Source organism: Phyllosticta citribraziliensis (assembly GCF_038025025.1).
Source record: "Phyllosticta citribraziliensis strain CPC 17464 chromosome Unknown J3D65scaffold_13, whole genome shotgun sequence".
In the NCBI taxonomy this organism is placed as follows: domain Eukaryota; kingdom Fungi; phylum Ascomycota; class Dothideomycetes; order Botryosphaeriales; family Phyllostictaceae; genus Phyllosticta; species Phyllosticta citribraziliensis.
In genome coordinates this window covers 1,090,263-1,118,069 of record NW_027117350.1, presented here as the reverse complement: position 1 = coordinate 1,118,069, position 27,807 = coordinate 1,090,263, and the positions used below count along the sequence as shown (strand labels likewise).

Below are 27,807 nucleotides of genomic sequence, written 5' to 3'. Positions count from 1 at the left end.
TAGACGAACAAGGATACGTAAGAACAACAGCGACAGGGCGGTGGAAAGAGTAGTAGGAGTAGGAGTAAGAGATGGTAAGGCGGCGGCGGCACAGCAAAGAGAGGGCAGAAAGAAAGAAAGAAAGAGAGAGATTATGCAGCCAGACTAGTGAGTTGTGACGAGGAGGAAAAATAATAATTCAGCGTGGAGATATCATCGGGCCTTATAGATAGCCAGGAAGGCAGGAAACCAGCAACAAGAGAAAAGTAGAAGAAGAAGTAAAGGACGAAGAAGAGAGGGAAGGGGGAGAAATGGGGCAAAAGCATCTCCGTTCCCCGCCCCCGTCCCCGTCCCACAGAGAAGAGAAGAGAAGAGAAGAGCAGACTATAGAACCCATCAGTCGTAACGACATCCCGCATAAAAGCCAACGAAAGCAAAAGCCACCGAGCCAGTCAGGCAGTCGTGAGATCTGCACTCACGCACTCACTCCCTACTCCAACCCACCAACAGCGAATAGCCAGCAGCAGGCAGGTGCCCAAATCCAAAGAAAACTTTTTCATCCCATCCCCCATCACCGCAACAACCTCAAAAAACTGACCGGTCATCGCCATCAGCATCCGTCCAGCCAGCGTCGCTCACGCTGCCCTTGACGACGCCAACGAGGCGGCCGTCGACGTCCTCATACGTCGTCTCCGTCTCGGCGCCCGCGCCCCTGATGCCGCCGTACGTCTTCTTGGGGCCGCGGACGTACGAGAGCGGTGGAGGCGCCTCGACGCCGCCACCACCGCCCACGGCTTTGATGGTGCCGTGGAAGCCGTTGCCGCGCAGCTTGGCGTAGTAGGCCTCGCTGGCGTCGGGTTCAGGGGCGGCGCCGGCTGCGTCGGACGACACGTCGCTGTACGTCTCCCAGTTCTCCGAGGCGCCGGTCTGCACCGTCGACGACGTGTTGCTGGTGCGGGCGCTGTCGGGGCGCGACGACGCCTCGCGCTCGAAGTGGTGGTTGCTGAGATGCGACGAGTGCGAGGGGTGCTCGCGGTCGCTGCTGCGGAGAGGAGGCGGCGCCATGGGGTGGTGGTGGGCGCCGAGGACGCTGGTGTTGAAGGTGCTGCGGCTCATGGCTGAGTCCGGGCGCATGAAGGAGAGGTACGAGCGATTGGAATCCTCGTACGGGTCTTCGGGTGCCATGGAGCGTACGATGCTTGAGGAGCGCTCCAGCTGGCTATGGTTCTCTGAGTCGGGGCCAGGAGTGGAAAAGAGGTCCTTCATTTTGGGAGGAGGTGCACGGGGCGGGCCCATGGTGTGGCTTTGAGGGCGGTTGGGATTGCCGCGAATCGTGTCTGTGTCTTTGACTGGATGTTGTCGACGGTCAATCGAGTTGTTGCCGTCACGCATGCTGCGCAGCGGAGCACGACCGCCCGCAGACTTGGTCGGGCTGGTGCTGCGCATGCTGCTCGTGGATTGTGCAAACGGGTTGTGGGCGCGCGAAATGCTGCTCATCCCGCTGTAATCTGCTCTGCTGCTGCCAAAGTTGGCGGTGCTCTGGGAAAAGTTTGAGACTGGAGTTTTGGATCGTGATGGCGGACCTTGAGCGCTTCGCACGCTTCCGGCGCGAGAAATTGTACCTGTGCGCTCATTAAGTCCGCTCGCAGACTTGCTCTGCTTGTGCAAGGTGGGTCTCTGTGTGGTTGACCCGGCGCCTGGAGTTTTTGATCGTGCAGGTGCCTTTGCAGACGCCGCCTCAATCTCCTCGAGATACCTCTCGCCGTGGACCAAGAACGGCCTGCCGTACTCGTCCTCCCAGTTCTCAAGGGCCTGCCTCAATTCAGCTTCCACCTTGGGCAGCTCTTTGGCAGTCCTCTTTCTCATCTTTTCTTCCCTCAACAATTTTCCAGGATCACGTCTCTCACCCTTTTGACCACGCGCCATCAGACGAGATGCATCCTGGCTAGCAGCGTTGAGTTCGTCTCTTTCGTTGACCAGGGAACGGTGGCGGTCAACCAGTGTAAGAACGGGCGCGCGCTGCTCTTTCAGAGCCTCCAGACGTTCAATCTCGGCTTCGTGTGCGGAAAGAAGCGCATCGCTATAGACATCTGGGGAGTGTTAGATATGCGACCTGAAAGCTGAACGCGATACGCACCTGAGAATGCTGGCGTAAAGTCGAGCATTTCCTCCTCGGAAAAGTACAGACTGTCCCACAGTTGCTGCAACCTGTCCCTGGCATCCTCCACGAAAAGATGAAGGTTCTGGCGCTTGAGTTCGTTCAGTCTGGACAGCTCATCCTCATACTCGTTGATCGTCCGCAATCCACATCCGCGATTGTTGGCCAGGAAATTCTTACGATCCGGCTCTTCGACTCCCAAGCGATCCCACAAGCCCTCGATATTTTTTCGCAACTCGTTCAGGCGACGCTCTCTACCACGCTTTTCTTCCACCAGCTTGTCCTTCCTCATGCGCAAACGCTCAACATCGTCAATGTGTAGTCCCAGCTGCTCCGGAGCATCCCGTGAGAACTCGACAATGTTGCTGTCTGTTTGCGCCTGTGGAGTCCCGAGCTCGGCCCAAAGCTGAATTATTTCCTGGGCAATGGTCTGGACCACAGCCACGCGGCGCGTGTACTCTTCGTAAACTCGGGAGAATTCTTGGTCAAGCGCTTCGATGTAATTGGGAGAGACGTCGAAAGTGGCAGGTATCTTGGCATTAGGAGAGGTTGGAGGGAGTTGAATTTGCGGAAAAGAGGGTTCGAGATGCGACGCGTACGATTCGAGTGCTTGCGCAAGTTCTGCACATGTTAGCGGCGATTCCACCAGAGGCCGCGAAGCTTACTTTTGACTTGTTCGAAGCGCTCGCGATGCGCCTTTGCAATGGCCTTGTGTCGCTCCTTGAGGGTTTGCAGGCAGCGGCTGAGCGGGTATGTAATTCGTACGTCACTTTCCTCGGGGTCGTAGCTATCGCGCGAGCTTCTGCCCTCAAGCGAAGCTTGGAGCTGCTTGATGGTCTTGATCAGGCGGCGGCATTCTTCTTCGGCTTCTTGCTTTTCTCTGTCCCACAACGGTCAACGCGATTCGAGCTGCAGTCATACGTGGGCCAACATACGAGGTTACTAGCTTGAGCTGATTCTGCAGGGTTTCGGAAAGAGCTGAAAAAAGCTGCAGCGCGCGTCAGAAAGCAAATTCTCCGAAGGCTTGCATTGACAAACCTCTGCTTCGCGCGCGTCGCGGTCGTGGTTGGAAACACCAATGTCATCAAACAGGCCGTGGAGCTGGCCGATGATGCTGGTGACTTGCTGCGCAAGGTAACTCGTGTCCATCACTAGCGCCCTCAAGCCGACTGGCTCTCAACAATCTCTCATGAAATGTCCCAGGCGTTGCGCGAATGAGGTCGAGGAATGCGGGGTCGGACGGGGGGTTTCGAGGTGCAGTGGCGAGGCGATGGTGGTTGGTTGGCGACGGAATCAGTGGTCGAGAGTCGCGGATGCGCCGTCGAGAGCGCGATGATGTAGTGGGAGAGGGAAACGTTCAAGTGGTGGAGCCGGACGAGGGCGGGTACGCTGCTGTACTTCAGATTGGTGCACGTCGTCGACCTGGCCGGTGTTTACGCACTCGCTTCCGTCGCCCGAGCAACACCGCCCTCTCGCCCTCACGTCCCGCTGAAACACCTTCGGTTCTCGACCCACGTCCCAATCATCGAGTACGACCTGCCCAAGCCTCCCTGTCGACACGGCCTGTCCGGGTTCGTCGTCGACGCATGTGGCCGCCCTGTGTCCTTATTGCCAGCCCTACGCGCTCCATCATTGGACCGTCAATGACATCCAGCGCGGGACATGTTGACCGGCCTCGCAAAACATCCAAAACAAGACCTCTTCTGACGCCGTCACACAGCAGCCGCATCATGCACCGGGCCTGCTTCGCCGTGAGTAGCACCGAATTAGCACATCGTGTACCACCGCGGGTCATATCAGGGTCAAAATCACGTCGTTGCTACATATGCCTAGCAATTTTGAGTCCACGTCCGTCATTCCTGCTCATTGTCTATCGGTAAACAGCCACCGAGAGGGGAAACCTTCCCTAACGAAAAGGACAACCAAGATTCAAAGCAATCAGAACGCCGGGGATATGAGGTCACTGAACAACGTGACACCGCAAGGAAAGTTACATGACGGTGAATCTTTGGGGGGCTCATGGCGGTCATGACAAAGGGGATGACTGGCTGAGACTTGGGGCTTGCGGGGAGTGGTAAAAGGTAAGGGTGTGAATTGGACCATTGTGCGACGAAGGGGGCAAGGTAAAGCAGTCAGAATCCTCATGTCCAGTCGACGCACGTGTCCTTGATTTGCCGCTCCACTGACAGGGTCAAGGGCAGCATCGACGTGACCTTGGTCGTGAGCGATGGTCGGCGACGAATCCGTCTCGGCCGCTGAGCCGGGAGCATCCGCCGCTAAAAAGCTACCATGATGCTAAAAGCATTCCGGTTGGACACCTCACATGTCCATCGACTCGCCGCCATTGGCAAAGTTGAAGTTTTGCTGCTGGGGCTGAGCTCCGAAGCCAAACGTGCCGTCCTGGCCCTGCTGGGGAGCAAGCTCGTTCATGTCGCCAGCCTCCTCGTCGTCCGAAAAGTACTTTTCAATAATGTTGTACGCCTTCATGTAAATCTCCTCGTTGGCGTTGTTTTGGCAGTCGTGAATCTTTTCCATGCCGCCGCACTCCTCGATGTACAGAGCGAAGCGGTTGATGGGCTCATTGTCCGCGCTGGCCTCCTTGTCCATCTCACCAACCTTGAGGACATTCTCCAAACCGTCCAGGGCGACCTGGATGATCTTGTTGTCGGGGCAGGCCAGCAGCTCGCAGAGCGGCTTGATGCAGCCCTGTTGCACAAGGTAACGGATCTGGTCGGGCTTCTGCAGACCACCAGACGTAGCGTTGGAGATGGCCCAGCAGGCTTCCTTGCGGGTCTTGAAGTCGCCGTTGGAGAGGAGGTGGATCAGAGGGGGGATGATGTTGGCGTCAATCACGGCCTGGATCTGCGTGGGGTTGCCGGCGGTGATGTTGGAAATGGTCCAGCAAGCCTCCTTGCGGATGCCGTCCTTGGTTGAGCTCAACAGGGAAAGCAGCGCGGGGAGCGCGCCGCAGTTGATGATGACCTGCGTCTGAATGTCGTCGCCGGTGACGATGTTGCCGACGGAGCGCAGGGCAGGAGTTTGGACCGAGGTGGAAGCGTGCATGAGGAGCTCCACGAGACGACGAGGGATTCCAGCCTCAATCACGGCCTGGATCTTGTCATTGGAGCCGTCGGACAGGTAGGAAATGGCCCAGCACGCGTCGATGAGGACCTCGTCGTCAAGCGAGTAGATGAGCTTGGCAAGAACGGGAAGAGCGGGAGCAATCTGAAAAAGTCAGTCGAGAACCGACACAGGTACAATGCAAAGCAAACTCACAGTCTGCCAATCGGGTTGAGGAGTCTTGCCACGGCAAAAGTTGCTGAGGGTCCAGGTGGCGTTGCGGAGCATGCTCAGCTTACGGCTGTCACCGAGCAAGTTGAGCAGAGGGCGCAAAGCTCCGGCTCCGAGAACAAAGTCACGGCATGCCGGGCTGTCACCAGCAATGTTTCCCAGGGCCCAGACGGCCTGTTCTCTGACATCGGGCTCGTGGCTGGAGAGAAGCTCGACAAAGATGGGCACAGCGCCGGCCTCGATGACGACCTGGGTCTGCTGAGCAGAACCGGAAGCAATGTTGGTAAGGGCCCAGGCAGCCTCGAACTGGACCAGAGTGTGGGGGGAGCGAAGGAACTCGACGAATCTGCCAACAACGCCAGTCTCGATGACGCGCTCGATGGGCGGGTTGCGCTCCTTGGAGAGGAGCTTGCGGAACTTGGTGGTGGCGTGGATCTGCTCATCAATCTGTTCGGAAAAGACACCCTTCACCATCTGAGGGAGGTCCTCATTGAGCTGCCAGAGTCAGCATGATGCGCGTCTTAGAAAATCATGGTGCTTGGCGTGGCTCGTGCAAGAGTCGATAAGGATAAGGGATGGCCAGTTCGCTCGGCAATCGTCGAACGGCGGTTCAGCGGCGTATTTGCCAAAACAAACAGAGGTGGTGGTGTTGAGGCGCGGTGGAAGGCGAGCCAACGCCACCGTACGGCGGTTTCGCGGAGGGTGGAGCTGAAGAACTTACCTGAGACTCAATGGTACCAGCCTCATCGTCGCTGTCGGGGGCAGCGCCCAGCGAAGCGCCAGGGCCGGCGCCATCGCGAGAGGCAATGCCACGGCGCTTCGCAAGGTTCTCCTCCCTCTTGGCCTTGCGGATCTCGACCTGCTGCTCCTCGCGGCGGCGGCGAAGCTCGTCGGGCTTGAAGGTGTTCTTCGCCTTGAACGTCGTGCGACGGTGCTCGGGGATGTAGCGCTCAGCCATGGCGGAGGACTTGTCAGGCGGTTGCAGAGGTAGACGCAGACGGGTGATGGGGATGACGGAGCGGGCGTGGCGTGGCGGGACCGGGAGGAATCTGCACCAAGGTAGGGCAGTGGGTGCGGTAGTGGGAGGATGAGGGAGGGCAGGATGAGAAGACGGATGGTGATGCGGGCGGAAAATAATGCGGGCAGCAGCAGCCCTGCGCTGCGCGAGGATTGGGCGCCGTTTTCTGCCTAGCGCCGCTGACTCAGCCGCCCGTCCGCTGCTCGCCAGGTCACCACCCCTCGCGCGTCTCCCAGACGCGTCTCGACGCCAGAACCGCCGCCTCCCCAGCAATGCCGCTCGCCACCTCCAAAGACCCGCCCCAGGGCTACATCACCGTCCAAGATGCACTGGACACACCCGTTGGCCAACTCGTCAACATCATTGGCGTGGTCGTGGATTTTTGGCCTCCAAAACAATCCAGAGGCACAGGTAACTCGTCCCGCAACCAAACACAAACCAGTCTTGACCAAATCTTGTAGACATGCAGGTCACTTTTTTTCTAAGCGACAATTCCCAAGCTGGTAGCATCAAGATCAAATGGTTCTGGAGGCCCTTTGGCCCATCGAACGAGCCGCGAGTCCAGGGTATCGGCGACGTGGTGATTCTCCAAAACATCAGGATATTGGAACATGGCTTCGAAAAAGTCGCAACGTCCAACCATGCCTCTGGCTGTTCCGTCTTTCCCGCGAAAAAGATCCCCGCACCACACTTCAATGATGAATTCGCTAGCGGAGCCAAAGCTCTACCCCATGAATCGACGTGTCGCGCGAGGAAACCCACTGCAGCTGAGCAACTGTATGTTATAACTCTGCACCAACCGCCGCAGGAAGCTGGAGCGCCAGAGGCTACAAAACCATTCGCATCCAGCACGACCACGGAAAGCAGGGCCATGATGCCTCCACCACCACCACAAACCACCACAGCATCAACGCCCATCTTCTACTCTAAGAAGGAGAAGTTTCGGCTGATTAAAGACTGCGAAGAGATGAATTTTTACGATATGGCCGTGGAGGTCGTCAAAATCCATCCAAACAGCATTGACAGAGTTGAGATCTACGTCACAGACTACACAGAACACCCTCTGCTTTTTCCTTACGGCGAGGAAAAAGGCAACGTGGACGGTGACCCGTATAACTACACAGCTCCTAGTCTGGCCAACTGGCAAGGACCCATGGGTAAGAGGACGATGCAAGTCATGCTCTTTGAGCCACATGCTTCGGCGTGCATCAGAGAAATCAACGTGAACGACTTTGTGTTCTTGAGGAACGTTCACGTCAAACGGGACATGTGGGGCACAAAGCTCGAAGGCGCGTTGCACCAAGACTACAAGTTCTCCAAAAGGGTGGACATCATCAAGCCAAGGGTATTCGACAACCGCATGACGGAGCTCCAGACCCGAAGAAAGCAGTACTGGGAATCGGTCAAGAAGCCGGAGACGGATGAACCAAAGGTGTCTCGAACTGACAAGAAGAAAAAGAGCAAACAGGCCAAGAAAGAAAGACAGGCCCAGCAGAAGGCTGAAGAGGCCAAGAAACAAAAGGAAGCCAAGGAGAGCGACCACAGTGCAAATGGATGCAATGGCCACGGTAAGCACCGCCAGCGGCAGACCGGACTCTTCGCTAACACCCATCCGCAGTCGCCACAGAGCGGGTAGTGACGTCGGCGACGCGACTCGCAGACATTTTGGACAATGGGCACTACAAGCAAGAAACGGCGTCAGGCGTCACCTTCCAGGCGCCCTTCATCAACGCAAAATTCTACACCCAAGTCCGCGTCGTCGACTTTTGGCCCGACAAGCTCGAAGACTTTGCACACTGGCTCGGAGACGAGACGTACTGTAACGTGCCGCCGGACACGCAATCGACGGGGCTCTCCCAAGACCAAAAGGGTTGGGAGTGGGCCTTCTACCTCATGGTCGAAGACGCCGACACCAAGCAGGCCGAGGGCGACGCAGCAACAGCAGCCAGCGAACCCACGCGCATCGCCATCCTCGTCGCCGACAAGGACGCCGAGTACCTGCTCAACCTCTCGGCGAGCAACCTGAAAGAGGATCCCCTTGCCCTGAACCAGCTCCGTGAGAAGCTGTTTGTGCTGTGGGGCAACCTCGAGGAGCTCAAGGCCAACGGGCGCGATCCGTGGGATGACGCGACGCGCGAGGAGCACACGAGCAAGTCGTTTGGGTGCTTCGTCAAGCAGTACGGCGTCGAGGATTCGTCGGAGCCGCTGGGCTATCGCAGGATGTTCCGCATGTTTGGGACTAACATCAAGTGAGATGGCTGCTGGCGTTTGATTATTTCCTTCGATTCCCGGGGTTGGTGTTTTCTGCTGGGTGGCTTCTTTGGCGTTTCTCCGGTGGCGGGCTCTGGCGTACGAGGGAATTGGATGGACGGATTGCATGCATTTTCGGGCGTTCCGCTGCTGGGAGCGGCAAAACTTGGTGCTTTGGGATGATCCGAGGCGTGGCAGAGAAATTTCTGGCACACACAATGTTGAGACTCTGCGAATCGGAGCTCCAGTGCTCCCTCTCACTACTATCTTCAGTGCTCGAATGCTGCTGAGCACGTACTCTGGTCTAGATTGGCTTAAACACCCCCAAATCAGTTAGTTACCTTCTGAAGTGGGTGTTCAAAATTCGAATACTCCTTGACTAGCACCTAGTATCGTATGTTCTGCGACTGTCGCGACCAAGACCTGGTCCCGTCAATCAAAAAACAAGAAATCTGGTCAAAGATCAGACAAAACACGGAGGCGCCACGTAAATCAAAGTGCAAGACCAGCAGCACTTCCCAAAGCTGCCGAGCCATCATCTTGAATATTTCACCAAATATTACAAAATCACGTCTTCTTGATGGCGCTGGACCAAAGTCGACTGAGGTGACTGTACACACAACAGCCTTGACGTTGACTGGCTGCACGAGCGGCAAGCCTGCCAATTCGGGTTAGCTATCCGCGGCATGACCAACCAACCACTGCGCCGCTGCAACCATCTTGCTGAGCAACCGTGATGACTGCGCCACGGTGCTACTCTACTCTCTGTGATGACGATGTTTTTTGGCTGATTGGAGGAGTGTAGCCTAGAATGGGGTCGTTTTGTTGCTGTCCCGCAAGAGTTGAGCTGCTCCCGGGTGAACTGCAACGCTGCTGACGAACTGAATGGACATAATCACGTTTCTTGTTGACAAAAGCACTCTGTGTCTATCCAGCAGGATATAGGAAACACAGAAAGAGCCATATATAGAGGAGAGACAGCGCACGAGGTGCTAGAACCAAACTCAACCAACACATCCCCATCCGACCTCATCCCCAGACCAAAGCAACCCAAACCGCAACCATGCCAGCACACCCCACCTATCTCATAACCGGCGCAACCGGCGGCCTCGGCCACGCCATCCTAACCACGCTCCTCGCATCCTCCGTGCCGCCGTCCGCCATAACAGCAACCTCGACGCGCGCCAGCGCCGCGTCGGCCCTCTCGCGCCTCGGCGTGCACTTCGCGCTGCTCGACTACGACGAGCCGGCGACGCTGGACGCGGCGTTTGCGGGCGTCGAGCGGCTGTTCTTCGTCAGCACCAACACGTTCGACAATGAGCGCCGGCGAAGGCAGCACGCTAATGTGGTTGAGGCGGCAGAGCGCGCGCGCGTGGGGTGGGTCGTGTATTCCAGCCTGGCGATTGGCGCGGTGGGAGTGGATGGAGGGGAGGGGGCCGAGGAGGCGCACGAGGTGCGGTTGATGGGGGCGCATTTGGAGACGGAGCGCCTGTTGAAGGGGTAAGTTCAATCGCGCCCACGAGATACACACGCTCTTTGACTCCTGCTTTTGCTCATGACGGTTGCAGGTCCAAGCTGAACGGCTGTCCGCGAGGGCATCTACACGGATGCCTTTCCCGTCTTTCTCAACTGGTACCCGACGGATCCGAATCAGACGCTGTTCCTGCCCAGCAACGGGGCGGCTTCGTTTGCGCTGCGCGAGGAGCTGGGCGAGGCGACGGCGAAGCTTCTCATGCGAGGCGGATTCGAGAACCAAATCGTCGCGCTCACGGGCCCGCGCGCTGTGCGCTTCTCTGAAATTGTCGACGTCATCAACGAGACGACTGGCAGAAAGATCAGGATTGAGTATGTTGGGGACGGGGAGTATGTGAGGCGCAATGTGGAGGGCGATGAGGGAGGGAAGGGAAAGGACTTTTACTGGAACTGGGTCACCTTGTTCCAGGCTTTCAGAGAGGGAAAGATGGCGAACGTGAGCACTTTGATGGAGGAGTTGTTGGGGAGGAGGCCAAAAGATGGGCTGGAAGGGGTCAGGGGTTTGTTGGAGAAGAACAAGGACTAAATCTGGCACCAGAACTACGCGAGAAGCGCGTGATTCTCCTGGTGGACGAAAAAGGGCTCAACGGACAACCAACGTCGAGACTAAACAGTTAAAATGTGGCGCATACAAAGAAAAGAGCAGCGACCAGGGAGCATTTGTACGCTTTGACAGAGAATTGACAGGAAGCAGTCAAGCTACCATTGATGAGCATTCAAGATCATGTAAAAGGTCTTTACAGGAGAAGCAACAGAGAGCATTCAAGCCCCTATCCGCACAAAAGATTGGCAAACGGCCATGTTCCGAAATTTAGATGCCAAATTTGGTTGGAATCCATTCGTGCACCAGTTTTCGCCGCGTGACGCCTTAAAGTAACCGATCCGATTGTTGTCGTACACTGTTATATGCCTGATGCTGTCGGTCCAGCTCGAGCTAGTCAGGCTATATAGGATATCGTCGCGGGGTATCATCTACCTCCTGCAGTCTTTTGGCGTGTCGGCTTCCGGTGGTGGTTCCGTCATCGTGACGGGGTGGCACAAGCTTGCAACTTTGAGCTGCAAGGAGTGGCGCTGAATTTTCAAGCCAGCAGAATATCGGCTATTGTGCGCAGACTTGGTGCAGCGCGGAGTGTCGAGTAAAAGAAATCTTGAGTGTGCAGAATGTCGCCTCACTCGACTTCCAAATCGCTCTCATCTTGCGCCGGAGCATTTTTTTGCGCCTGCGGGCGCTGTGCGACAGCGGCTATGGTGGCGGCGTTGATGGCAGCAAGACTCTCGCGGGGACCTGACGAAGCCTCCATGTCCACATCGTCGGTGTTGATGTTGCCCAGCGCAGCGAAAGGATTCGGTTGCTTCTTGTCGCCATTGAGGGTTTCCCAGTCTTTCCTCCGCTCCTCCACCGTCCTGCCCCTCTTCTTGCTCTTCTCAACCTTCCGCTCGTGCTTGTCCATGTTGGCGTCGGCCTTTTCCAGGGCGCGCTCCTGGCGCACACGCTGTTGGTGGGTCATGTGCTTTTGCTTCTGCTTCTTGGAGATGCCGGCATTCTGGGAAGCAAGGACCGAGGCGGTGACCTTGGGGCGCGTAGGCTTGATGGTCGAGGCGTCGCTGACCAGAGACTTGTCGACGGGCTCCTCGGCGCGGCGGGCGGCGCGCGAGTGCTTGGAGATGTCTACGAGGAGTTAGGAGTGTGGCTCTGGAGATTTGTGGGATACTTGCCTTGTTTCTTTGCCTTTGCAGCCTTTGCCATTGTCGTCTTTGTGGTGGAGAGTGTGGTGTTGAAGAAAGAAAAAAAACCTTGGGCGGCTCTGCTGTCGATAAGGCAATCGCAAGGATCAGCAGCAGCGGAAACCTCGCGCGGGCCGTGCGCGTTGGGGTAATCTCCAAGGATGGGTGCTGCGACATCAACCCGGACCCGGACCCGACCACCTAGCAGCTCCTCCTCCTCCTCCTCTCGGCTCCCTTCCTGGCCATCGCCTTTGGAGCCTCCTCTTGTCCCGACCTGAACCTCGACTTCTCCATGCGCCATCTACGGGACTTCTCCCTGTCACGACACCATTCCTCTCGTCCTGGCTGATCCAACTGCAAACCCTCCTTGGGCTAGCTTTACGCTCCCACAATGACCTCCCGCCCCCCGTCCTTCGATTCGTTCCACGTCGAACCAGAACCGCAAGCGGCGCCCTATACGTCCTTCGTACTCGTCGTCCTGGGGCTCGTCGCGCTCCATCGCCTTCTTGCGCATTACGACATTCCCTTGCGCGCCATACCTGAGACCCTTTGGAACATTTTGGTACACATCATGCCAGCTCCGCTGGTCTTTGCCCTGGGCCAGCCCTCGATCAATGTTGATGAGGAAAAGAATAGCGCGAGCCTGTTTGCCGCCAAAAATGAAGTTTTGCGCAGGGCGTTTGGGTTGGATGGTGCAGGAATGCTGAGGGCCATATCTGGTGATCGGGCTTTGCGGAACTATGGCACCATGATTGACACCAAGGACGTCGTCCCGCCGGGTCTGGGCAACTGGGACAATTCTTGCTACCAGAACAGCGTGATACAGGTATTTATCTACTTTCAAATTGGAAGCGAAGCTCACCAAAAACGGTAGGGTCTGGCATCCCTCCCCAGTCTCCAGCGTTTCCTCGTCCAAGGCGTGACCTCGTTCGATGGCCTGTCCAGCGATTCGACCAACGGGGCATTGCTGGACACGGTTCAGAAGTTGAACAATCCCGACAATCATGGCCGACACCTGTGGACCCCCGCAAAGTTGAAGAACATGAGCAGCTGGCAGCAACAGGACGCACAGGAGTACTTTTCCAAAGTATTGGACGAAATCGACAGAGAGGTTTCGCGCGCGTCTAGACAGTCTCGCATTGTTGCGGGTCTCGAAAATGCCCCTGGCACCGAGGACAAGGCGCTACTTCACAGGCCCAACTATTCAACATTGCCCGAAAGCTTGCGGAACCCGCTCGAGGGTCTGCTAGCTCAGCGCGTGGGCTGCATGAACTGTGGACACACCGAAGGACTGTCGATGATTCCATTCAATTGCCTTACGGTTCCCCTGCAGAAAGATTGGGGGTACGGCTGTGACATTCGCGATTGCCTCAATGAGTACACAAAGCTCGAGCCAATTGAGGGCGTCGAATGCTCTAGTTGCACACTACTCAAGGCCGAGGAGTCCCTGAAAAATCTCTTGGAAAACTCGGGGGAGCCGGGCTCCCCGCAGATGGAAAGCGTAAAAGAGGCCTGGATCCAACGCCTCCAAGCCGTGCAGCACGCCCTGGGAGACGAGGATTTTTCGGATAATACTGTTCTCAAGAAGTGCCATATTCCGAGGAAAAATTGGGTCCAGAGCACGAAATCCAGGCAGGCGGTGATTGGACGCCCGCCGAAAGCCCTTGTCATACACGTCAATCGCAGCGTGTTTGACGAGATGACGGGAATTCAACGCAAGAACTATGCCCACGTCAGCTTCCCTGAGATACTGGATCTTGGTCCGTGGTCGCTTGGCTCTGGTGAACAACCCGCATATCTCAAAGAACTGGACGGACAATCAGAAGTCTGGTCAACCAATCCCTCAGAGTCGATGATCAGTTCAAATTATCTTTTCGAGGAGCCCAAGCTGCCATACCAGCTAAGGGCTGTGGTCAGTCATTACGGAAGACATGAAAACGGTCACTACGTCTGCTATCGCAAGCATCCTTTCAACACACCGGACGACGCACAGAAGCCAGTGGACGGGGATGAGCAGTCGGACGAGGTCTGGTGGCGCCTGAGCGATGAGGATGTGTCACGAGTATCCAAAGAGGATGTCCTGGCCCAAGGTGGTGTTTTCATGCTATTCTACGAGGCCATGCCTCCTCCGCCTCCACGCCCTGCTCCAGCAGGGGAGCTTACTAGGCGTAGCTCCAATTCTACCATCAGAGCAGTGGCATCTGCACAATCACCTGTTGGCCTCTACTCTACCGTAGAAGAAGGTGAGGATGAGGAAGCAGACGTTGAAGAGGTGCGTGGACGATGGACGAGTGTGGCGAGAGCAGAACCGGCCCTGCCTCCAATGCCTGCGGGTGTCGAAGCCACTGTTGCGGCAAGCACGCGAGGCACCAACTCGGACGAGTCTACTCCAGAAGTATCCGAGGTCGACTACAGTGGCGATCTTGCTTCCTCCGTGGAGCTTCCGACATCGCATTCCTCACAGTCATCAAGATCTGCCAGCCCTGATTCACAACCTTCGGAGCACGATCCTAGCCTCGAAGACACTATCGTGCTTGAGAAGAACGGCAACAGCAACCCAAAGAAACACAGTCGAGACCGCAACTCCACCATCTCAGTCGGCTCGAGCAATCGCGCTCCAACCCCTCTCTCACCCTTTTCCAACCCACCCATGTCGCCTTGGGACGATCAACGTACACCTCTAGCTGGTTCTATGCAAACACCATACGCCTTTCAAGCACCATTCTCCTTCAACGAACACCCCGCTTCTCCGATCGTCGATTCCAACCCGCTATTTGACAGTCTCAACCCCAACTCGCCAATCGCGGAGGACAGCGTCAACCTCGATCCAGCCATGCGCCGCGTAATTGAAGAAACGATCCAGCAAGAAGAAGGCGGGGCGCGCTGGTCCACCAGTCGCTCCGAGTACGCCCCCAGCACAGTCGGTGGGACGGAAAGCGAGTATGCACCAAGCTCAGCCAGTGTGGCCGATAGCGACGTGTCCGACGTCGAGAGCGAAGACGCCGCTGCCAGGAGAGAAAGAGAGCGCGAAGACCAGCGCCCGCAAAGCCGGACCAGCAATCAAAGCCAAGGGCTGGCCATGCGGACGGCGGGCGCAACGAAGGCGGAGCAAGGCGACGGCAAAATGGGACTGGAAGGAGGCCTTCGCATGGTCACGGCGACGTGAGTCGCAATCGCGTGTGTTGGGGCAAGCTGCAATTCTTCTTGATTGACTCGGTCAGCCTTTTGGTCCGCTTTCTCACTCGCTTTGCTTGCTCGGCAGCCGCCGCGGTCCGTCGGCGTCGGCTGGGAGGGAAAAAAACATGTGCTTTGGGACCGGCAGGCATCCATTCATCCATTGATATCCAGACTGGCATAGCGAAGGCGTTTTTTTGTTTTGTAGGCATCCCGTCCTGCCGCCGCTACCTTGAAGCATTTTCCCGCGGCGTTTCTGTTTTCTTTCTCCCTTTCTCTGTATCACTTGGGGCCGGCAGGCGATTGTCGCCCAGACTGCCCGTTCGGAACACTTTCCAATGCCGTTTTTCTCTTTTCTACGGGGGTTTTCTTTGTTTGTGTAGGGAATACACATCGCTCGCTCGTTGCTCGTTTCTTTGTTTGTTGGTCGGATACATGTTCTTTTGGACAGGAATTTTACTTCGGTATACATACCGCCTCGGCATTTGCTCGTGTCCATTGTGTCCATCTGGCCTGCTGTCTGCCGTGGAGCTAACTAGTCACTGTTTTGATACCATTGGCCTATCCATCCGTCCACGCCGTCCATGTTGTCTGCCCAGCTCACCGTCGCTGGCCCACAATCATCCTGCCATGTCTTGATCGCTAGCCTCTTCTTCATTTTTCCGAGTATTCTTCGCCAGCAAGTGCAGGTCGTCGAAACAATGCCCAGGCCGCAGTTGAGGTCGAGGTGTGCCGGCTAACGAGTTCCCTTGTGGCCAGCGTCTTGGGCTCAGATGTGGAGGATTGTTGTTGCTTGGCCGGCAGGTGAAGGCCGCTGGCAGAATTTCCAGGCCTGAGTGAGTTTTGAGGTGTGCCAGCTAACAAGTACCTTGTTGAGAAGCGTGTCAGGCTTCAGTGTACGACGAGAATGCCTCTTCACCAGCAGGTAGCGCTCCACGGCAGTGAGGCGCAAGAGTCAAGGTTTGCGAGCACCGAAGATGACCGTCGGCACGCTCTTCGTTGAGCAACGGAAGGGCAGTGTAGGTGGCTAAGCAAGTCTGCAGAGGGGGTGGTAGGGTTGTTGTTTGGTGTCTGGTGTTGGAGCGACGATGATGCGAAGACGTGCCTTAGATACAAATACCCACATCGTCAAGCACCGTTGACTTCGCCATGACACCTGAACCCCATATTCCCGCTCCTCCTCTCCTCTCACCTCCCCACCATCTCCAGCCTCAAGTCCGTCCGCTCGAGCACATACAAGTGGTGCATGATGCGCGGCCGATGCACCACCACCGTCGCTCCCCCTCCCTCCTTTCCCCCTTCTTCCCCCTTCCCCTCGTCTCCCCCTGAATCAATCATCTCGTGGCTCTGCAACCGCCACAGCCGGCCCGGATGCACAAACCCCCTCTCCACCGTCTCATCAGACAGCATCCCCTCATCCGCCCTGTCCGGGTACGGCGGCAGGAACGGGAACCTCGCGCCCGAGTAACTGACGGCGAGCCAGCGGCCCCCTGGCCGCGTGTGGTACGCCAGGTGCACGGCGAGGAGGTGCAGGGGGTGGATTTGGGCCATTGTCGTTGGTGGATTTGCTGCTGTGGTGCCGGGGGTGGAAGATTCGACGGGCTGGAGCGCGTACGGCAGCGTGACGGCGACGTCGTCGACGCAGGAGATGCAGTCGCTGGTCGACTTGTCGACGATGACGGCGAACGGCGGGTAGGGAGGATCACGGGCGAGCTGCGCCGTGTCGGCGAGGGAGAGCAGGTCGATGGTGCGCCAGCGCATAGTCTTGCTCTCCCTCCCGGCTCGCCGTGCTGCGGCGTCGGACGGTCGCCTCTGCCTGTCTCCGCGTGTCTGCGTTTCATCTTCTTCCTCGAGCTCAGAAGACGACGACTCCATAGACGCCGAGCCACGGCGGCGCCTCGTCGCTTGTTCCACTACTTCTGCTCCACCGTCACCAAATATCTCCTTCTCCCGACTCCTCCCAATCTCTACCGCCGCAGGTGAGTAATCCGTGTTGAGAACCTGCGCCGGATCATCAACGAGCCGGCGCAGCTGGAACGACATGGCAGACGTCCCGCAGCCAATATGGTGGATGGACGGCTGCTGCGGCGACAAGGGGTTGGGGGAAGAAGAAGAGGCGGCAGCATCCAGGGCCTCGAGCACGTGCTTATCGAGACGATTAGGGGAGAGCAGCCACTCGAATGCGCTGGGATCTTTTTGGAAGCGGGATTCCCAGTATTCGAGGTTGCTGAAAGACGGGGCCCCGACCATTGTAGGGGCAGTTTGGGTCATTGAGATGAGGAAGGACAAGAGAAATTGATGACTTCTGTGGAAGACAGATGGCGGTTAGGAGACATGTTGGAAGAATGATGAGATGTAAGTGTCGACGAACGATTGAATTGTAGCATTTTGAGTCTTTGACTTGATAAAGTTTTTCAAAAAGACTCGAAGAGGAGACAGCCGAAACGTGGCAGACAAGAGAAAAAAAGACACACGAGAAAGAGACCTTACCTTGGACAATACAACGGTCAAAGCAGGGACGAGAAGAAACCCCCAAAGACAAACACCGCGACAAGAGAGCCAAAGGAGAAGACGAAGAGAGAGAACAGGGAGGACTTGACGATGCAGCCGAGTGTCTTGCGGAAGAGCTCAAAGTGGAGAGGCGAATCGGACCTACCAGGAGCACCCCGGCCAGCCAGCTCACTCACCTCGAGCCCAACTGATTATTCCATCTGTCGTCCACTTCATCGTCGACTCACTGGCCTCCAAAGCGAAAGCAGCATAAGCAGAGGACAGGCGATGGTTCTGGCCTCACCGGATGACGGCATGGCATTAGTCAACCGCAGAGCCTCAACGACTTGCTCTGGTGAGAGTTAGGTCCAAGCGAGGACAGGTCCAAGCGAGCAGACGAGACGCTCGGCGCGCCCTCGGGACGATGATGCTGATGATGGAGAGGCATCCGTTGATGGATGCTTGGGGCTTGGAAGGTCCAGACAGGTGATGGTCTTCAGGCGTGAGGCTGTGCTGAGAGATGACACAGACGACGTTGTTTTGAAGCGATGAGTTTGGATGCTCCCATGACCAAGCCTGGGGTCTCATCATTCGGTAGGCGGATGCCCTTGAATGCTGCTGAGTATCCGTACGCTGGTCCAGGTCGTGGAGTACAGATAGATACTCAGCGCGTCTTCCTGGCGGTTAGCTGCCTCCCGTCCACTCACTCCAATCGCCATCATCCACCGCACAATGCACGCACGCGACAGGATCCGAATACGACGGCCCAAAACAGACACCGCAGGCCCCATACCGTCTCCGCAGAAGAAAGACTTCTATCAAATTCCGCCCACGGGGTCGTAGATCCACATGGCAACCTAGCAAGCCACCCAGCGGCGCTCCCTTGCCTCCGCAGCGGCAGAACCGCGGTCAGCGATGCCCCTCCACCAACTGGAACCCCACCACCGCACGGCATCCCTCACTGCACCCACAGCATCCCCGCCTTAGCTCCGTCAGTTACAAATCTTCTTGCATGGCTTGCTTGTGTCGCCTTTTGGTGTGAGCGACATCAATCAATCTCGCGCGGAATCTGTTTTCCAGCGCCCGCAGATGGCAGTCCAGCAGGGCGATTTGGCGCTCTGGCGCTTTGCGCGATCAATGACTCGAGGCGGGGCGGATGGGACTTGCGGGCGGATTACCAGCTGCGGGAAATGAGCTCCGCGCTGCCACTGGCGCCGACCAGCAGAGTGCGTGATGGATTGGACATGTGGCTTGATTGACCAATTTGACTCACCGTGGGACGACGCGGCGCGAGGATATAAAGCTGTTGTTGTGAGCACCATGAGGTAAGAAGACCAGGTTGTTGACTTGCAATTGCGTTTCCGCTCCGCCGTCCATCACCATCTCTCTTCACCTCACCACCACGGGGAACCTCCATTCGCAACCACACTACCATTGACCATGGCATCCGCTCCGCACAACGTCGCTGTCATCGGCTACGGCCTCTCGGCCAAGGTCTTCCACATCCCCTTCATAACGCAGACGCCGTCGCTGCGCCTGTACGCCGTGCTGCAGCGCAACCCGACGGCCGACAACGACGCCTCGCACGACCACCCGGGCATCCAGCTCTTCCGCGACGCCGCTACCCTGCTCGCCGACCCGGCCGTGCACGTCGTCGTCGTCACCTCGCTCCCGGACAGCCACTTCGAACTCACCAAGGCCGCGCTCGAGGCTGGCAAGCACGTTGTCGTCGAGAAGCCGTTTGTGCCAACGGCCGCCGAGGCCGACGAGCTGGTGCGCATCGCAAAGACCACCGGCAAGCTGCTGGCCGTGTACCAGAACCGCCGGTGGGACGCAGACTACCTAGCGGCGTCGCAGTTGGTCAAGGACGGTGTGCTGGGCCGCGTCGTCGAGTTCGAGAGCCACTTTGATCGCTACTCGCCGACGCTGCGCGCCGGCTGGAAGGCAGAGCCGCGCCCAGGCAACGGCGCCATTTACGACCTGGGAACACACTTGCTGGACCAGATTGTGCATCTATTTGGGCTGCCGGCCAAGGTGACAGCCTTCATCTGGAACCAGCGCGCCGGCGCGCCCACGGGCTACGATTCGGGCGTTGGCGACTCGTTTACGGTGCTGCTGCACTACGCCGACGGATTGTTGGCCACGGCCAAGGTCGGCGTGCTCAGCGCCGAGCAGGACCAGCTGCGCTTCTGGGTGCGCGGCGAAAAGGGCTCGTTCAAAAAGTACAATCTCGACCCCCAGGAGGAGCAGCTCCTGTCCGGGCTCAGCAACACTTCGTCCGAGCTGGGACGGGAACCGTCGAGCAATTACAACCTGACACTGGTCAAGGACGGCAACATTGGAAAGGAGCCCGTGGCAGTCGTGCCCAAGACCTATCTCGAATACTACAGGATATTGGCCGACGCACTGGACGGCAAGGGAGACGTCCCTGTCAAGGCCGAACAGGCCGCCAGCGTAATTCGGTTGATTGAGCTGGCAAAGGAGAGCTCCAGGACGGGCAAGACGCTGGACGTGTAGGCAATCAGGTAGTAGAGCGTGTCAATACCCAATGGAAGCAGCATGATGATTTAACAAAGAGGACGCTATGCTCTCTCATTCCTCCGTGGTGAACTTGTTGTAAGCCTCCTCGCTCATGAGCGCATCGACCTGGCTCTTGTCGCCCTCGAGCTCAAATTTGGCGATCCAGCCGTCGCCCTCGGGGCTCTTGTTTATCGTGGCCGGCTTCTCCTCCAGCAGCTTGTTGATGCCGACGACCTTGCCCGGCAGCGGCGTCAGAATGTCCGACGCGCTCTTGACCGACTCGACCGACCCGATCGTGTCGTGCGCGCCGTAGGCCTGGTCCTCCTGTGGCAGCTCGACGTAGACGACGTCTCCGAGCGCGTTGGCGGCGTAGGCGGACACTCCGAGCGTGACTATATGAAAACGCGTGTTGGTCAATTGTGTTTCTTGTGTGGAGGTCAGGCTGCCCGGCCCACGAGAGCAATTGGGTGGGTTGCTCGGTGAATCAGGACTGGGCATGTCGCCGAAAAGACGGCCGCGGCGGCGGGCAAAGGGAACCTCAGTGATTGAAGCAAAGAAGGGTCGGACGTACACGTCTTGCCGTCGGCTGCGAGCTCCACCCACTCGTGGTCCTCAGTGTACTTTTTGGCGCGGACTGGAGGAGGTTTCTTTGTTAGCAAGAGTTGGACGAGGGCGCGCGTCGGGGGCCCACGTACCGGCCGCTGATACAGAGAAGGGCCTCGCGGAGGAGCTCAGCTTCCAGGAAGTGGCAGCTCTGCAAGCAACGACGGGACGCTGCGGATGCGCGAAGCTGCACGAGGAGAGCTGGCGCGCGGCGCGCACAATTGAGGATCGGGAGGCCATTTTTTGTTTGTCGGGTGCGCGTCGACGAGGGAAGGGCAAAAGGTTAGGTCGTGGACTGATAAAGGTCTCGGCGGGGAGAAGCTCGATGACGAGAAGCGCACATGTCATTCCACGCCCGTCGAGCTAAGGAGCCTCAGGGCGCAGCGCAGTCCATGCATGCGGAGAAACGTTGCAGCGGGGCCGACGCGGCCCTGACGGCGGAGCGACTCCAAAGTTAAGTGCTCCACCGCCGGCGCATCATCTCGAGAAGTTCGCGACTGCGGTGTTTGCCTGTCGACGTGCTTCTGCAAACCCACCGCCGCCATGCTGTACGAAATGATTGGCATTGTAAGCCCAAATCCCCCGCTCACCCCACGATTCATTCAGCTAACAGCGAACAGGTCCGGCCGGGCAAGCTCAACGAAGTAAAAGAGTATGCATGCACACCGATCTAAATCCTCCTCCACACCCACCATCTCAGCTCGCCCTCTCTCCCCCGTCGTCCCAAGCCACACACCATCTGACCGCAGCCGCACCTTGCGCGCACTAGAATCGCCAAATCCGCCGGCACCATCATCCTCAACGCAGGCGGCGTCGTGCGCGGCGTGACCAACTGGGGCGTCTTCCAGCTGCCGCGGCCGACGCGCAAGCACCAAATGACGCACTCGTCGGGCCACCACTTCATCCTGCGCTTCGACGCCTCGTCGCACGCCCAGCACCAGCTGCGCCGCACCATGTCGCTCGACCCCCGCCTCATCCGCTACACCATGGTCAAGCTGGGCACCACCCTCGCCGACATCGCCGACGTCCCCGGCTCCGCTCCCTGGGGCTCCGGCCTCTCCGCCGTCAGCTCCGACCCTGTTAGCTATGCTGGCTTGAATGCTGCCAGGACAAGCAAGTTTGGGGACATGCAGATTAAGCAGGAGCGCAAGGAGGCCGAGGTTTTGAAGACCCTTGGTACCGGGTTCCGGAGAGGTCAGTCGCCGTCGAGCTCTGCCCAACAGCCGCAGCAAACACAGCCGCCAGAATCGCGGTCGTAGTTCAAACAGCGAGGGAATGGCACGGCAATCAGGTCCGGCAAGTTCTGTGGATAAGAGCGAGTGTAAGCGTACAGTCGGGATAAACGGGCAGTCATGGCTCGCGGCGTTTATTTAAGGGGCACAGGGAAAAGACGGCATGAAGCAAGAATCACGGCAGCCAAGAGGCGAAGACCAAATTTCCAAAAAAGCAATATTCACAAGACTTTGAACTTTTTGTCCAGAAGTAGACAACGACACCCTTTTGAACCCAACTCCCCAATGCATCTATCTGCAGTCCTAGTCCTCGCCGTCAAATCAGAAGGAGACGCTATGCCACCACGGCGGCCCAACGGGCTCAAGAAAATGCGAGCGCCCTTGGCTTCTCATCGTGCTCTTCCTCCCACTATCACATGTTAGCCAATCCCCACCAACTCCCCAAGCAATTAGAACTCACCTCAACGAAGCCCGTGACGTGAATCAACACGCACAAGTTCTCGGCCAACTCGTCCAGCTGCGCTTGCATGGCCTCGGCCTCCTTGCCCTTGGCCACGCCGCCGTACCCCCCAACGCCAGCCTGCCGCTTGAAGATGCTGACGATCGACGGCCGGTTCTCGATGATGAACTGCCGCCCGGTCTCGCGGCAGGCCTCGTTCTGCGGGCCGCGCGTGATGACGACGCTATTGACGACGCGGAGCACCGAGAGCATGAGGTCGAAGAACTTGGCCAGGGCGTTGGCGTTGTCGATTTCTGTAGAGCGGTTGCTTGTGTTAGCCGTGTGCTGTTGTTGCCGGTGCTTGTTGTAGAAATGGGCCGTACCAAAGCCAAAGTCTGGATCCGTGCTGAAAATCTTCGACTCGCGGACCGAGTTGAAGAGGCCGGCGTTGAAGATGTGGGCAGCGCCAAGTCTGGTCTGTGAGATGCGGAGGACGACGGAAAGACATGCGTCGATGAAGGAGAGGAGAAGGGGGATGTCTAATATTTGTTTGTTAGCTCCACAAGGGCGAGGGGAGACAACTGCGTTACCTGCGGATTTGGCGCTTTGAATTTCATTGGGAATGACCTTGATGCTGTCGACGAGCACGTCGACAAAGTTGAGGCGGACAAGCGAGTCGAGGATATATCTCGAGTCCTCGCGCGTGGCCAGCGATACCAGAGACTCCAGGAACAAGAGCGCAGACACTCTGCAGGTGCCCTGTCCGGCATACGCATCGTCACAAACGACGTCAATAAGCTTGTTGCCAGCAGACTTGACGACCCGCATAGTGTGACCATTCAGCGTAGCGAGCTTGGGTCCAGTAGGTGTCAGTGCCTTGGATGTTGCCATGGACATGGCGAGAGAGCCGCTGAAAGAACGGTCTAGTGCGCCGTTTGTCGCAGTCTTGGTCTTCTCCGTGGCCGTGCCGCGAATGTATCGGTAGCAGATCTGGTAACAGATCTCCCGCAGCTCCGGACTCGTGACCGAGCAGTAGGTGCCATCAAGAGCGACACGGAAGAGCTGCAAAAGCCTGTCCTTGGTCATGTCTCCCGCCTTTGATTTTGCTTGCAGGTCTGCAGACTGGAAATCGACATTCGTCAAAAGCGCTCTTGCCAGATCCGCGAGCTCGATCGCCGTAGGCAAATCCTCCTTGTAAGCCTTCTCCAGTTTTGGCAGAATGACTTGCAGTGCTTGGAGAATAAATGACGACTTGGACGTCTCGTCAAATTCACACTTTTCGATCAAAACAACCATGAGCTGAACCCAAGCCTTGAGGACATTCCTTTTGGCGAGTGCAATGCTGCGCCGCTGATTCATGCCGGTGAGATACAATTGTAGCGTCTCCACCTCGTTCAAAAGCTGTTGCTCCTCAGCTGGACCAAGTAACCTTCCGGAACGACGCAAATGGGTGGACTGGAGAGTGATGAGTTCTTGCACACTCTTCATGTCGTACTCGGGATCGACTATCGATGATAACGTCCCCTTGATGGACTTGGGGTTGCCAGAGTCTTTTTGGCATGGCTTGAGGTCAAGGTTTCCGAGCATTGGCTGGAGGGGGAAGTCAAAGTCATCGGCAACTTCGAGCTCCATAAAGTCAAACAGATCGAAAACGTTCGGATTCTGGATCTGCGTTCCGTCGGACAAGACAGTCACACCCAACAGCGTCGATTGCATCCGCGCCCTAGACGTGGGGAGGTCGCCAACGAGGCGCAATTCGCGCGCTGTGTATTCGTAAAACGCCGTCCTTTGCTGGAAGAACTTTTCCAGAGCTACCGCAAAGTCGCCAAAGATGAAATCAGGATCGGAAATGGTCGTACCGGCAAACAAGGTGTTGCCGTCGACCAAGTGTTGGCCGAGCATTTGGTTTGTAAAGAAGTCGCTGGCTCGGAGCTCAGCCATGACGAAGCCGGATGAGAGAGGCGACCGCCATAGCTTCATGAGAATCTCGATGCATTTTTGCTTGATCGTGCTCGACCATGGCACAAATGAATCGTCAATCATTTCGGGATATTCGACAGACAGGCGCAGAATTGCATGGAACAATGCATTACCACTTGTAAAAAGCCCGCCGTCAGCAACGTCAAGATTGCTGCTGCCGCAATCGAAACCCAGCAAGAGGTGGGCGACTGTTGGACGGTTGGGAAGAGCCTTGAGACATTCGTTCAAAAAGTCGAGAATGCCGTTCTTGATGACGTATCCAGGCGCGACTGGACCAACTTCGAACTCTCGAATATCCAACTCCATCTCAGCAATCAGTGCTTTGGCGATGCGGTAAGAGTCTCCGTCCTTTTCCATGATGCCAATCATCTTGCTTCGGTCTGAGCGAGACCCAAATCCTGCGGTCGGGGAGACGACCAGTTTTGGGGATGAAGAAAGCTCCCTGAGAAGATCAAGCGAGAGAATCGTTAAATCTTGGTGTCCCGTGCCGCAATAAAGACCAAGATCAACGATGATGCTGAGGTGATTCAAGATGGAGTCGTCAAAAGACGTCAAAGCCGTATTGGCAACGCGCCTTTGGTTTGAAGTTTGCGTTTTTTCTCGCCTTACAATGCTCAGATAGGTGCTCTGGAGCTTCATGATCTGGTCCAAGACTTGAACGGCTTTCAAGACAGACATGAGGAGGGGCGAGTCTGCAGTTGCGTCGTTAACCTTGGCTGCATCCTGATGGGCTGCAGCAAAGAGGCAGTCAATGACACTGTCGTTGAAGAGCCACTCCATGACCCTGGCAAAGGGATGGAGCTGGACATAGACGCTCAGAGTCGAAGAGTTGATCGCGTCGTCCACCGAAATGTTGGACTTTGTGGCGAATTCTACCAAGTCTTCGTTGAAGGTTGAGAGGCAGATGGAAATGAAGTTCAAGCAGTGCCATCGAAGGACGTGCAGCTGCAAAGGGTCCTCAATCCTCTTGCACATGGCACCAAACACTCGCTCCATGGCAAAGTCAACGTACTTGTCGATACCAGGTCTTCGATAGGTCGAGCCAAGCGTCTCGGGGAATGGCAATGTGCCAGTGAGACTAGCTTCCTCAGAGTAAGGGGCAATCAGTGCGGTGAGGAGGTTGAGAAATGCAGTCGCTTCGTCATAATCGCTGTTGACGGTCTCAAAGAAGATTCGCTGCGGCGTCTCCGGCTGCAGTGTCCTGGGTGCTATGCCAGAGGGAATGGCGCCGTAGACAATCCAATGGTCCAGACTACTCCAAAGAGCATCGCCGACTTGCGGAGTCTTGCCGGAGAGAAGGGAGCTCAGAACACTGAAAATGCAGGCTCTCAGGCGGCGACTTTCCGTCGACAAACGATTGTCCACTGAAATGGTGGTGAACAGTTGGAGAAGAGTGTCAACCACGTTGATGGTTGCCTGGGTGAGTATCCAGTTGCGGGCTTCCGAGCTCTCCTTGAACACATGCGCCAGCAAGCGCATATGACACTCGAGCATCATTGCCGTCTCTGGCTCCACAAGGTGGTCATCAGTGTTCAATGCTGCTTGCTTGTAGCCGCTCCCAGTCAATGCAGCAGACTTGTCCTTGAGGCTCGTCGCATAGTAGCTCAACTCGCTAAGGATGTGCTGGTAGCTCAACGAGCTCGTCCGCCGAAGCTTGCCTGATGCCACAGCGCCTTCCTCTTGCAGAAATCTATGCGCAGCTGTCGCGCATTCCTCGCCTTCAGATAGAGACCTCAGCATCTCACAAAACGCTGCTGTTCGGGGCGTGGTTTGGCGTTTGGCTGCCCACTGCAGGAATCCATACAAGTTTCCTTCCGTGTCCGACCAAAAGTTTTGTGCGGCGTCCGGGTTCTCGGCAAAGGCGTAGGAAACGATGAGAAGGAAGCGTTCCAAGTGCAATTCTTGCTCCATGTGACCGGGCTGGAAACGGGAGTGGATCTGCCGTCGCTTGTCGTCTTCTTCCACTTTGAGCTTGCGGAGAGGGTCCGGCATGTTGGTGATGAAGGCATCGACATACAGCTGCATCTGCTCCGCGTAGAGTGATCGAAAGTAGTCCGTGATTGGTATCGAGTCTGGCGGCAGTGATGGCGCTTCCTGCAGGAGAAAGGACAAGAGCCGTGCTTTAGCTGGGTCATACCACCTGTTGGGCTTCACATCTTGGCTGGTGGCCAGCATGAAATGAAAGGCCCCGTCCTTTAAAGCATCCAGGAAAAGTTGAGATCTTTGCTCCGCCTCTGCCTCGAGATTGATCCTTGGAGGGAGCGGCCCAGGATCGATATAACGACCGCTGTACTCTGCCAGCCACCAAACCATGACGGCAGCGTGGAAGTTTCGCAGACCCCATCCAGGCGCGTCCTTGCCTGCAACTATTGTGCCGTGCACCCTGATTGCGTCGTCCATGGAGGCAGAGCCTTCTGCCGAGAATAGCTGGTGGATTGCAGCAGTAACGATGGGGATGTAGTGGACAACAATGATGTCGTGCTTGTTCAAAGACTTGAGGGTATCCAGCAGGACGCGGAAGTTGTCGACGCTGATGAAGCCAGCCTTGGCAAGCAGAGTGCATATCGCCGACAAGGACTGATGTTGCCATGTCAGACTCTTCCGTTGGTATTCCAAATTCTCCATCTCTTCCGATGTTGCTGCTTTTCCGACAACGGCTCCAGCGAGTATGCTCTCTCCAACGCTCTGTAGCCACCTCTCAATCTCGCCCATGCTCGCCAAGCACTTTTGCCAGTACGCGTGACCATTTTGCAACCGACCGGTTTCCTCAACCCCGAGAACAAGGCGCATGTAGACCCCATAGCGGATTTGGTCGACGCAGTCAGGGTCGGCAGCAGACTTCAGCAACAGACGCCAGCTTTCGAGAAGGAATTGGCGGCGCTCATGGAATCGAATGACGGACGCGGCGAACAGGGATCGGTCGAGGTCGATGATGTCCTGCTGGGCGGCGAAGCAGATTTTGGCCGACTCAATCTCGTCAAGGTCCAGGGCGTCCGCGACCCGTATCGTCGTTTGTTTGAATTCGTCATTGATCTCGTACTCGTCCTCGTCAATCTTGAGGGTGTCTGCGGAGAGTTAGCGGCGGCGACGCAAAGCCATTGAGATGGACAGACTAGCTCTCAGCGCTTCGCGGCTCCTGTCGTTTCGCCGGGGCTTGTCCAACAGCCTCTTGAACTCGTCGATGCGCGATTCCAGCTCCGCCCAGAGTCGGTCAATGTTTCCCAGGCGCAACTCTGACAGAGCGACCAGGTCGCGATGGAGGCCCTGCAGAATACCGAAACTGTCGTTGTCAGCCATGACAGCAAGCTCCACCGCAATGCTGCGTGGCGTGGGATTTCGGGGAGAAGCTGGTGGAGCTTTGTTTGGACGGAGTAGCTTCACGACTGGCGGCCACCAGAAAACAACGCGCCGAGCC

At 57.0% G+C, this 27,807-nt stretch overlaps 12 protein-coding genes across 12 annotated transcripts; 6 read left to right on the top strand and 6 right to left on the bottom strand.

The window, feature by feature from the left end:
* Positions 1-564: 564 nt before the first annotated feature.
* Positions 565-3,286, bottom strand: J3D65DRAFT_671863 (microtubule associated protein-domain-containing protein; the record flags this gene model as incomplete). The annotated part of the gene is made up of 5 exons (XM_066803425.1): positions 565-2,069; positions 2,117-2,758; positions 2,803-3,017; positions 3,073-3,125; positions 3,176-3,286. The coding sequence occupies 5 exons, from the start codon at positions 3,284-3,286 to the stop codon at positions 565-567; spliced, it is 2,526 nt and encodes an 841-aa protein (XP_066651021.1).
* Positions 3,287-4,456: 1,170 nt separating this feature from the next.
* J3D65DRAFT_561127 (armadillo-type protein) lies at positions 4,457-6,386 on the bottom strand (the record flags this gene model as incomplete). Its single annotated transcript, XM_066797503.1, has 3 exons — positions 4,457-5,362; positions 5,414-5,923; positions 6,150-6,386. The coding sequence occupies 3 exons, from the start codon at positions 6,384-6,386 to the stop codon at positions 4,457-4,459; spliced, it is 1,653 nt and encodes a 550-aa protein (XP_066651020.1).
* A 304-nt stretch (positions 6,387-6,690) lies between these two features.
* On the top strand, positions 6,691-9,080 carry J3D65DRAFT_640076 (uncharacterized protein). Its single transcript, XM_066801773.1, has 3 exons — positions 6,691-6,857; positions 6,908-8,014; positions 8,065-9,080. Exons 1-3 carry the CDS (start codon positions 6,719-6,721, stop codon positions 8,697-8,699), a joined length of 1,881 nt encoding a protein of 626 aa, XP_066651019.1. The 5' UTR covers positions 6,691-6,718; the 3' UTR covers positions 8,700-9,080.
* A 384-nt stretch (positions 9,081-9,464) lies between these two features.
* Positions 9,465-10,755, top strand: J3D65DRAFT_681016 (NmrA-like family protein; the record flags this gene model as incomplete). Its single annotated transcript, XM_066803723.1, has 2 exons — positions 9,465-10,149; positions 10,291-10,755. Exons 1-2 carry the CDS (start codon positions 9,760-9,762, stop codon positions 10,753-10,755), a joined length of 855 nt encoding a protein of 284 aa, XP_066651018.1. The 5' UTR covers positions 9,465-9,759.
* A 466-nt stretch (positions 10,756-11,221) lies between these two features.
* Positions 11,222-12,361, bottom strand: J3D65DRAFT_143349 (Alb1-domain-containing protein). Its single transcript, XM_066794017.1, has 2 exons — positions 11,946-12,361; positions 11,222-11,898 (listed from the first exon to the last, which is right to left on the bottom strand). The coding sequence occupies exons 1-2, from the start codon at positions 12,253-12,255 to the stop codon at positions 11,399-11,401; spliced, it is 810 nt and encodes a 269-aa protein (XP_066651017.1). The 5' UTR covers positions 12,256-12,361; the 3' UTR covers positions 11,222-11,398.
* Positions 12,362-12,702: 341 nt separating this feature from the next.
* Positions 12,703-14,076, top strand: J3D65DRAFT_560446 (putative ubiquitin C-terminal hydrolase; the record flags this gene model as incomplete). The annotated part of the gene is made up of 2 exons (XM_066797468.1): positions 12,703-12,780; positions 12,829-14,076. Coding segments are annotated over 2 exons (1,326 nt in total), but the record flags the coding sequence as incomplete, so codon positions are not given.
* A 2,240-nt stretch (positions 14,077-16,316) lies between these two features.
* J3D65DRAFT_560827 (uncharacterized protein) lies at positions 16,317-17,378 on the bottom strand (the record flags this gene model as incomplete). Its single annotated transcript, XM_066797487.1, has 2 exons — positions 16,317-16,896; positions 16,996-17,378. The coding sequence occupies 2 exons, from the start codon at positions 17,376-17,378 to the stop codon at positions 16,317-16,319; spliced, it is 963 nt and encodes a 320-aa protein (XP_066651015.1).
* Positions 17,379-17,958: 580 nt separating this feature from the next.
* Positions 17,959-18,967, top strand: J3D65DRAFT_143251 (uncharacterized protein). Its single transcript, XM_066794016.1, has one exon. It carries the CDS (start codon positions 18,167-18,169, stop codon positions 18,875-18,877), a length of 711 nt encoding a protein of 236 aa, XP_066651014.1. The 5' UTR covers positions 17,959-18,166; the 3' UTR covers positions 18,878-18,967.
* On the top strand, positions 18,587-20,196 carry J3D65DRAFT_640063 (putative dehydrogenase). Its single transcript, XM_066801772.1, has one exon. It carries the CDS (start codon positions 19,059-19,061, stop codon positions 20,133-20,135), a length of 1,077 nt encoding a protein of 358 aa, XP_066651013.1. The 5' UTR covers positions 18,587-19,058; the 3' UTR covers positions 20,136-20,196.
* On the bottom strand, positions 20,015-21,143 carry J3D65DRAFT_640061 (glycine cleavage H-protein-domain-containing protein). The gene is made up of 3 exons (XM_066801771.1): positions 20,834-21,143; positions 20,710-20,772; positions 20,015-20,530 (listed from the first exon to the last, which is right to left on the bottom strand). Exons 1-3 carry the CDS (start codon positions 21,087-21,089, stop codon positions 20,211-20,213), a joined length of 639 nt encoding a protein of 212 aa, XP_066651012.1. The 5' UTR covers positions 21,090-21,143; the 3' UTR covers positions 20,015-20,210.
* A 10-nt stretch (positions 21,144-21,153) lies between these two features.
* Positions 21,154-22,349, top strand: J3D65DRAFT_640059 (mitochondrial 37S ribosomal bS6m domain-containing protein). Its single transcript, XM_066801770.1, has 3 exons — positions 21,154-21,308; positions 21,362-21,393; positions 21,511-22,349. Exons 1-3 carry the CDS (start codon positions 21,285-21,287, stop codon positions 21,998-22,000), a joined length of 546 nt encoding a protein of 181 aa, XP_066651011.1. The 5' UTR covers positions 21,154-21,284; the 3' UTR covers positions 22,001-22,349.
* Positions 22,131-27,767, bottom strand: J3D65DRAFT_640057 (nucleoporin Nup186/Nup192/Nup205). Its single transcript, XM_066801769.1, has 5 exons — positions 27,506-27,767; positions 23,003-27,457; positions 22,796-22,951; positions 22,434-22,726; positions 22,131-22,382 (listed from the first exon to the last, which is right to left on the bottom strand). Exons 1-5 carry the CDS (start codon positions 27,687-27,689, stop codon positions 22,335-22,337), a joined length of 5,136 nt encoding a protein of 1,711 aa, XP_066651010.1. The 5' UTR covers positions 27,690-27,767; the 3' UTR covers positions 22,131-22,334.
* Positions 27,768-27,807: the final 40 nt, after the last annotated feature.

What these genes read in the sequence shown, in the direction of transcription:
- J3D65DRAFT_640076 (XM_066801773.1), top strand. Translation starts at nt 6,719, where the DNA reads ATGCCGCTCGCCACCTCCAAAGACCCGCCCCAGGGCTACATCACCGTC. An exon ending in AAAACAATCCAGAGGCACAG is followed by an intron (nt 6,858 to 6,907) that starts GTAACTCGTCCC and finishes CAAATCTTGTAG; the next exon opens with ACATGCAGGTCACTTTTTTT. An exon ending in AAATGGATGCAATGGCCACG is followed by an intron (nt 8,015 to 8,064) that starts GTAAGCACCGCC and finishes ACCCATCCGCAG; the next exon opens with TCGCCACAGAGCGGGTAGTG.
- J3D65DRAFT_143349 (XM_066794017.1), bottom strand. Translation starts at nt 12,255, where the DNA reads ATGGCGCATGGAGAAGTCGAGGTTCAGGTCGGGACAAGAGGAGGCTCC. An exon ending in TGCAAAGGCAAAGAAACAAG is followed by an intron (nt 11,899 to 11,945) that starts GCAAGTATCCCA and finishes AACTCCTCGTAG; the next exon opens with ACATCTCCAAGCACTCGCGC.
- J3D65DRAFT_143251 (XM_066794016.1), top strand. Translation starts at nt 18,167, where the DNA reads ATGAGTTTGGATGCTCCCATGACCAAGCCTGGGGTCTCATCATTCGGT.
- J3D65DRAFT_640063 (XM_066801772.1), top strand. Translation starts at nt 19,059, where the DNA reads ATGGCATCCGCTCCGCACAACGTCGCTGTCATCGGCTACGGCCTCTCG.
- J3D65DRAFT_640061 (XM_066801771.1), bottom strand. Translation starts at nt 21,089, where the DNA reads ATGACATGTGCGCTTCTCGTCATCGAGCTTCTCCCCGCCGAGACCTTT. An exon ending in CTTCTCTGTATCAGCGGCCG is followed by an intron (nt 20,773 to 20,833) that starts GTACGTGGGCCC and finishes AACCTCCTCCAG; the next exon opens with TCCGCGCCAAAAAGTACACT. An exon ending in CGCAGCCGACGGCAAGACGT is followed by an intron (nt 20,531 to 20,709) that starts GTACGTCCGACC and finishes GTTTTCATATAG; the next exon opens with TCACGCTCGGAGTGTCCGCC.
- J3D65DRAFT_640059 (XM_066801770.1), top strand. Translation starts at nt 21,285, where the DNA reads ATGCTGTACGAAATGATTGGCATT. An exon ending in TGTACGAAATGATTGGCATT is followed by an intron (nt 21,309 to 21,361) that starts GTAAGCCCAAAT and finishes AACAGCGAACAG; the next exon opens with GTCCGGCCGGGCAAGCTCAA. An exon ending in AAGCTCAACGAAGTAAAAGA is followed by an intron (nt 21,394 to 21,510) that starts GTATGCATGCAC and finishes TGCGCGCACTAG; the next exon opens with AATCGCCAAATCCGCCGGCA.
- J3D65DRAFT_640057 (XM_066801769.1), bottom strand. Translation starts at nt 27,689, where the DNA reads ATGGCTGACAACGACAGTTTCGGTATTCTGCAGGGCCTCCATCGCGAC. An exon ending in CCGCGAAGCGCTGAGAGCTA is followed by an intron (nt 27,458 to 27,505) that starts GTCTGTCCATCT and finishes AACTCTCCGCAG; the next exon opens with ACACCCTCAAGATTGACGAG. An exon ending in ACGTCACGGGCTTCGTTGAG is followed by an intron (nt 22,383 to 22,433) that starts GTGAGTTCTAAT and finishes AACATGTGATAG; the next exon opens with TGGGAGGAAGAGCACGATGA.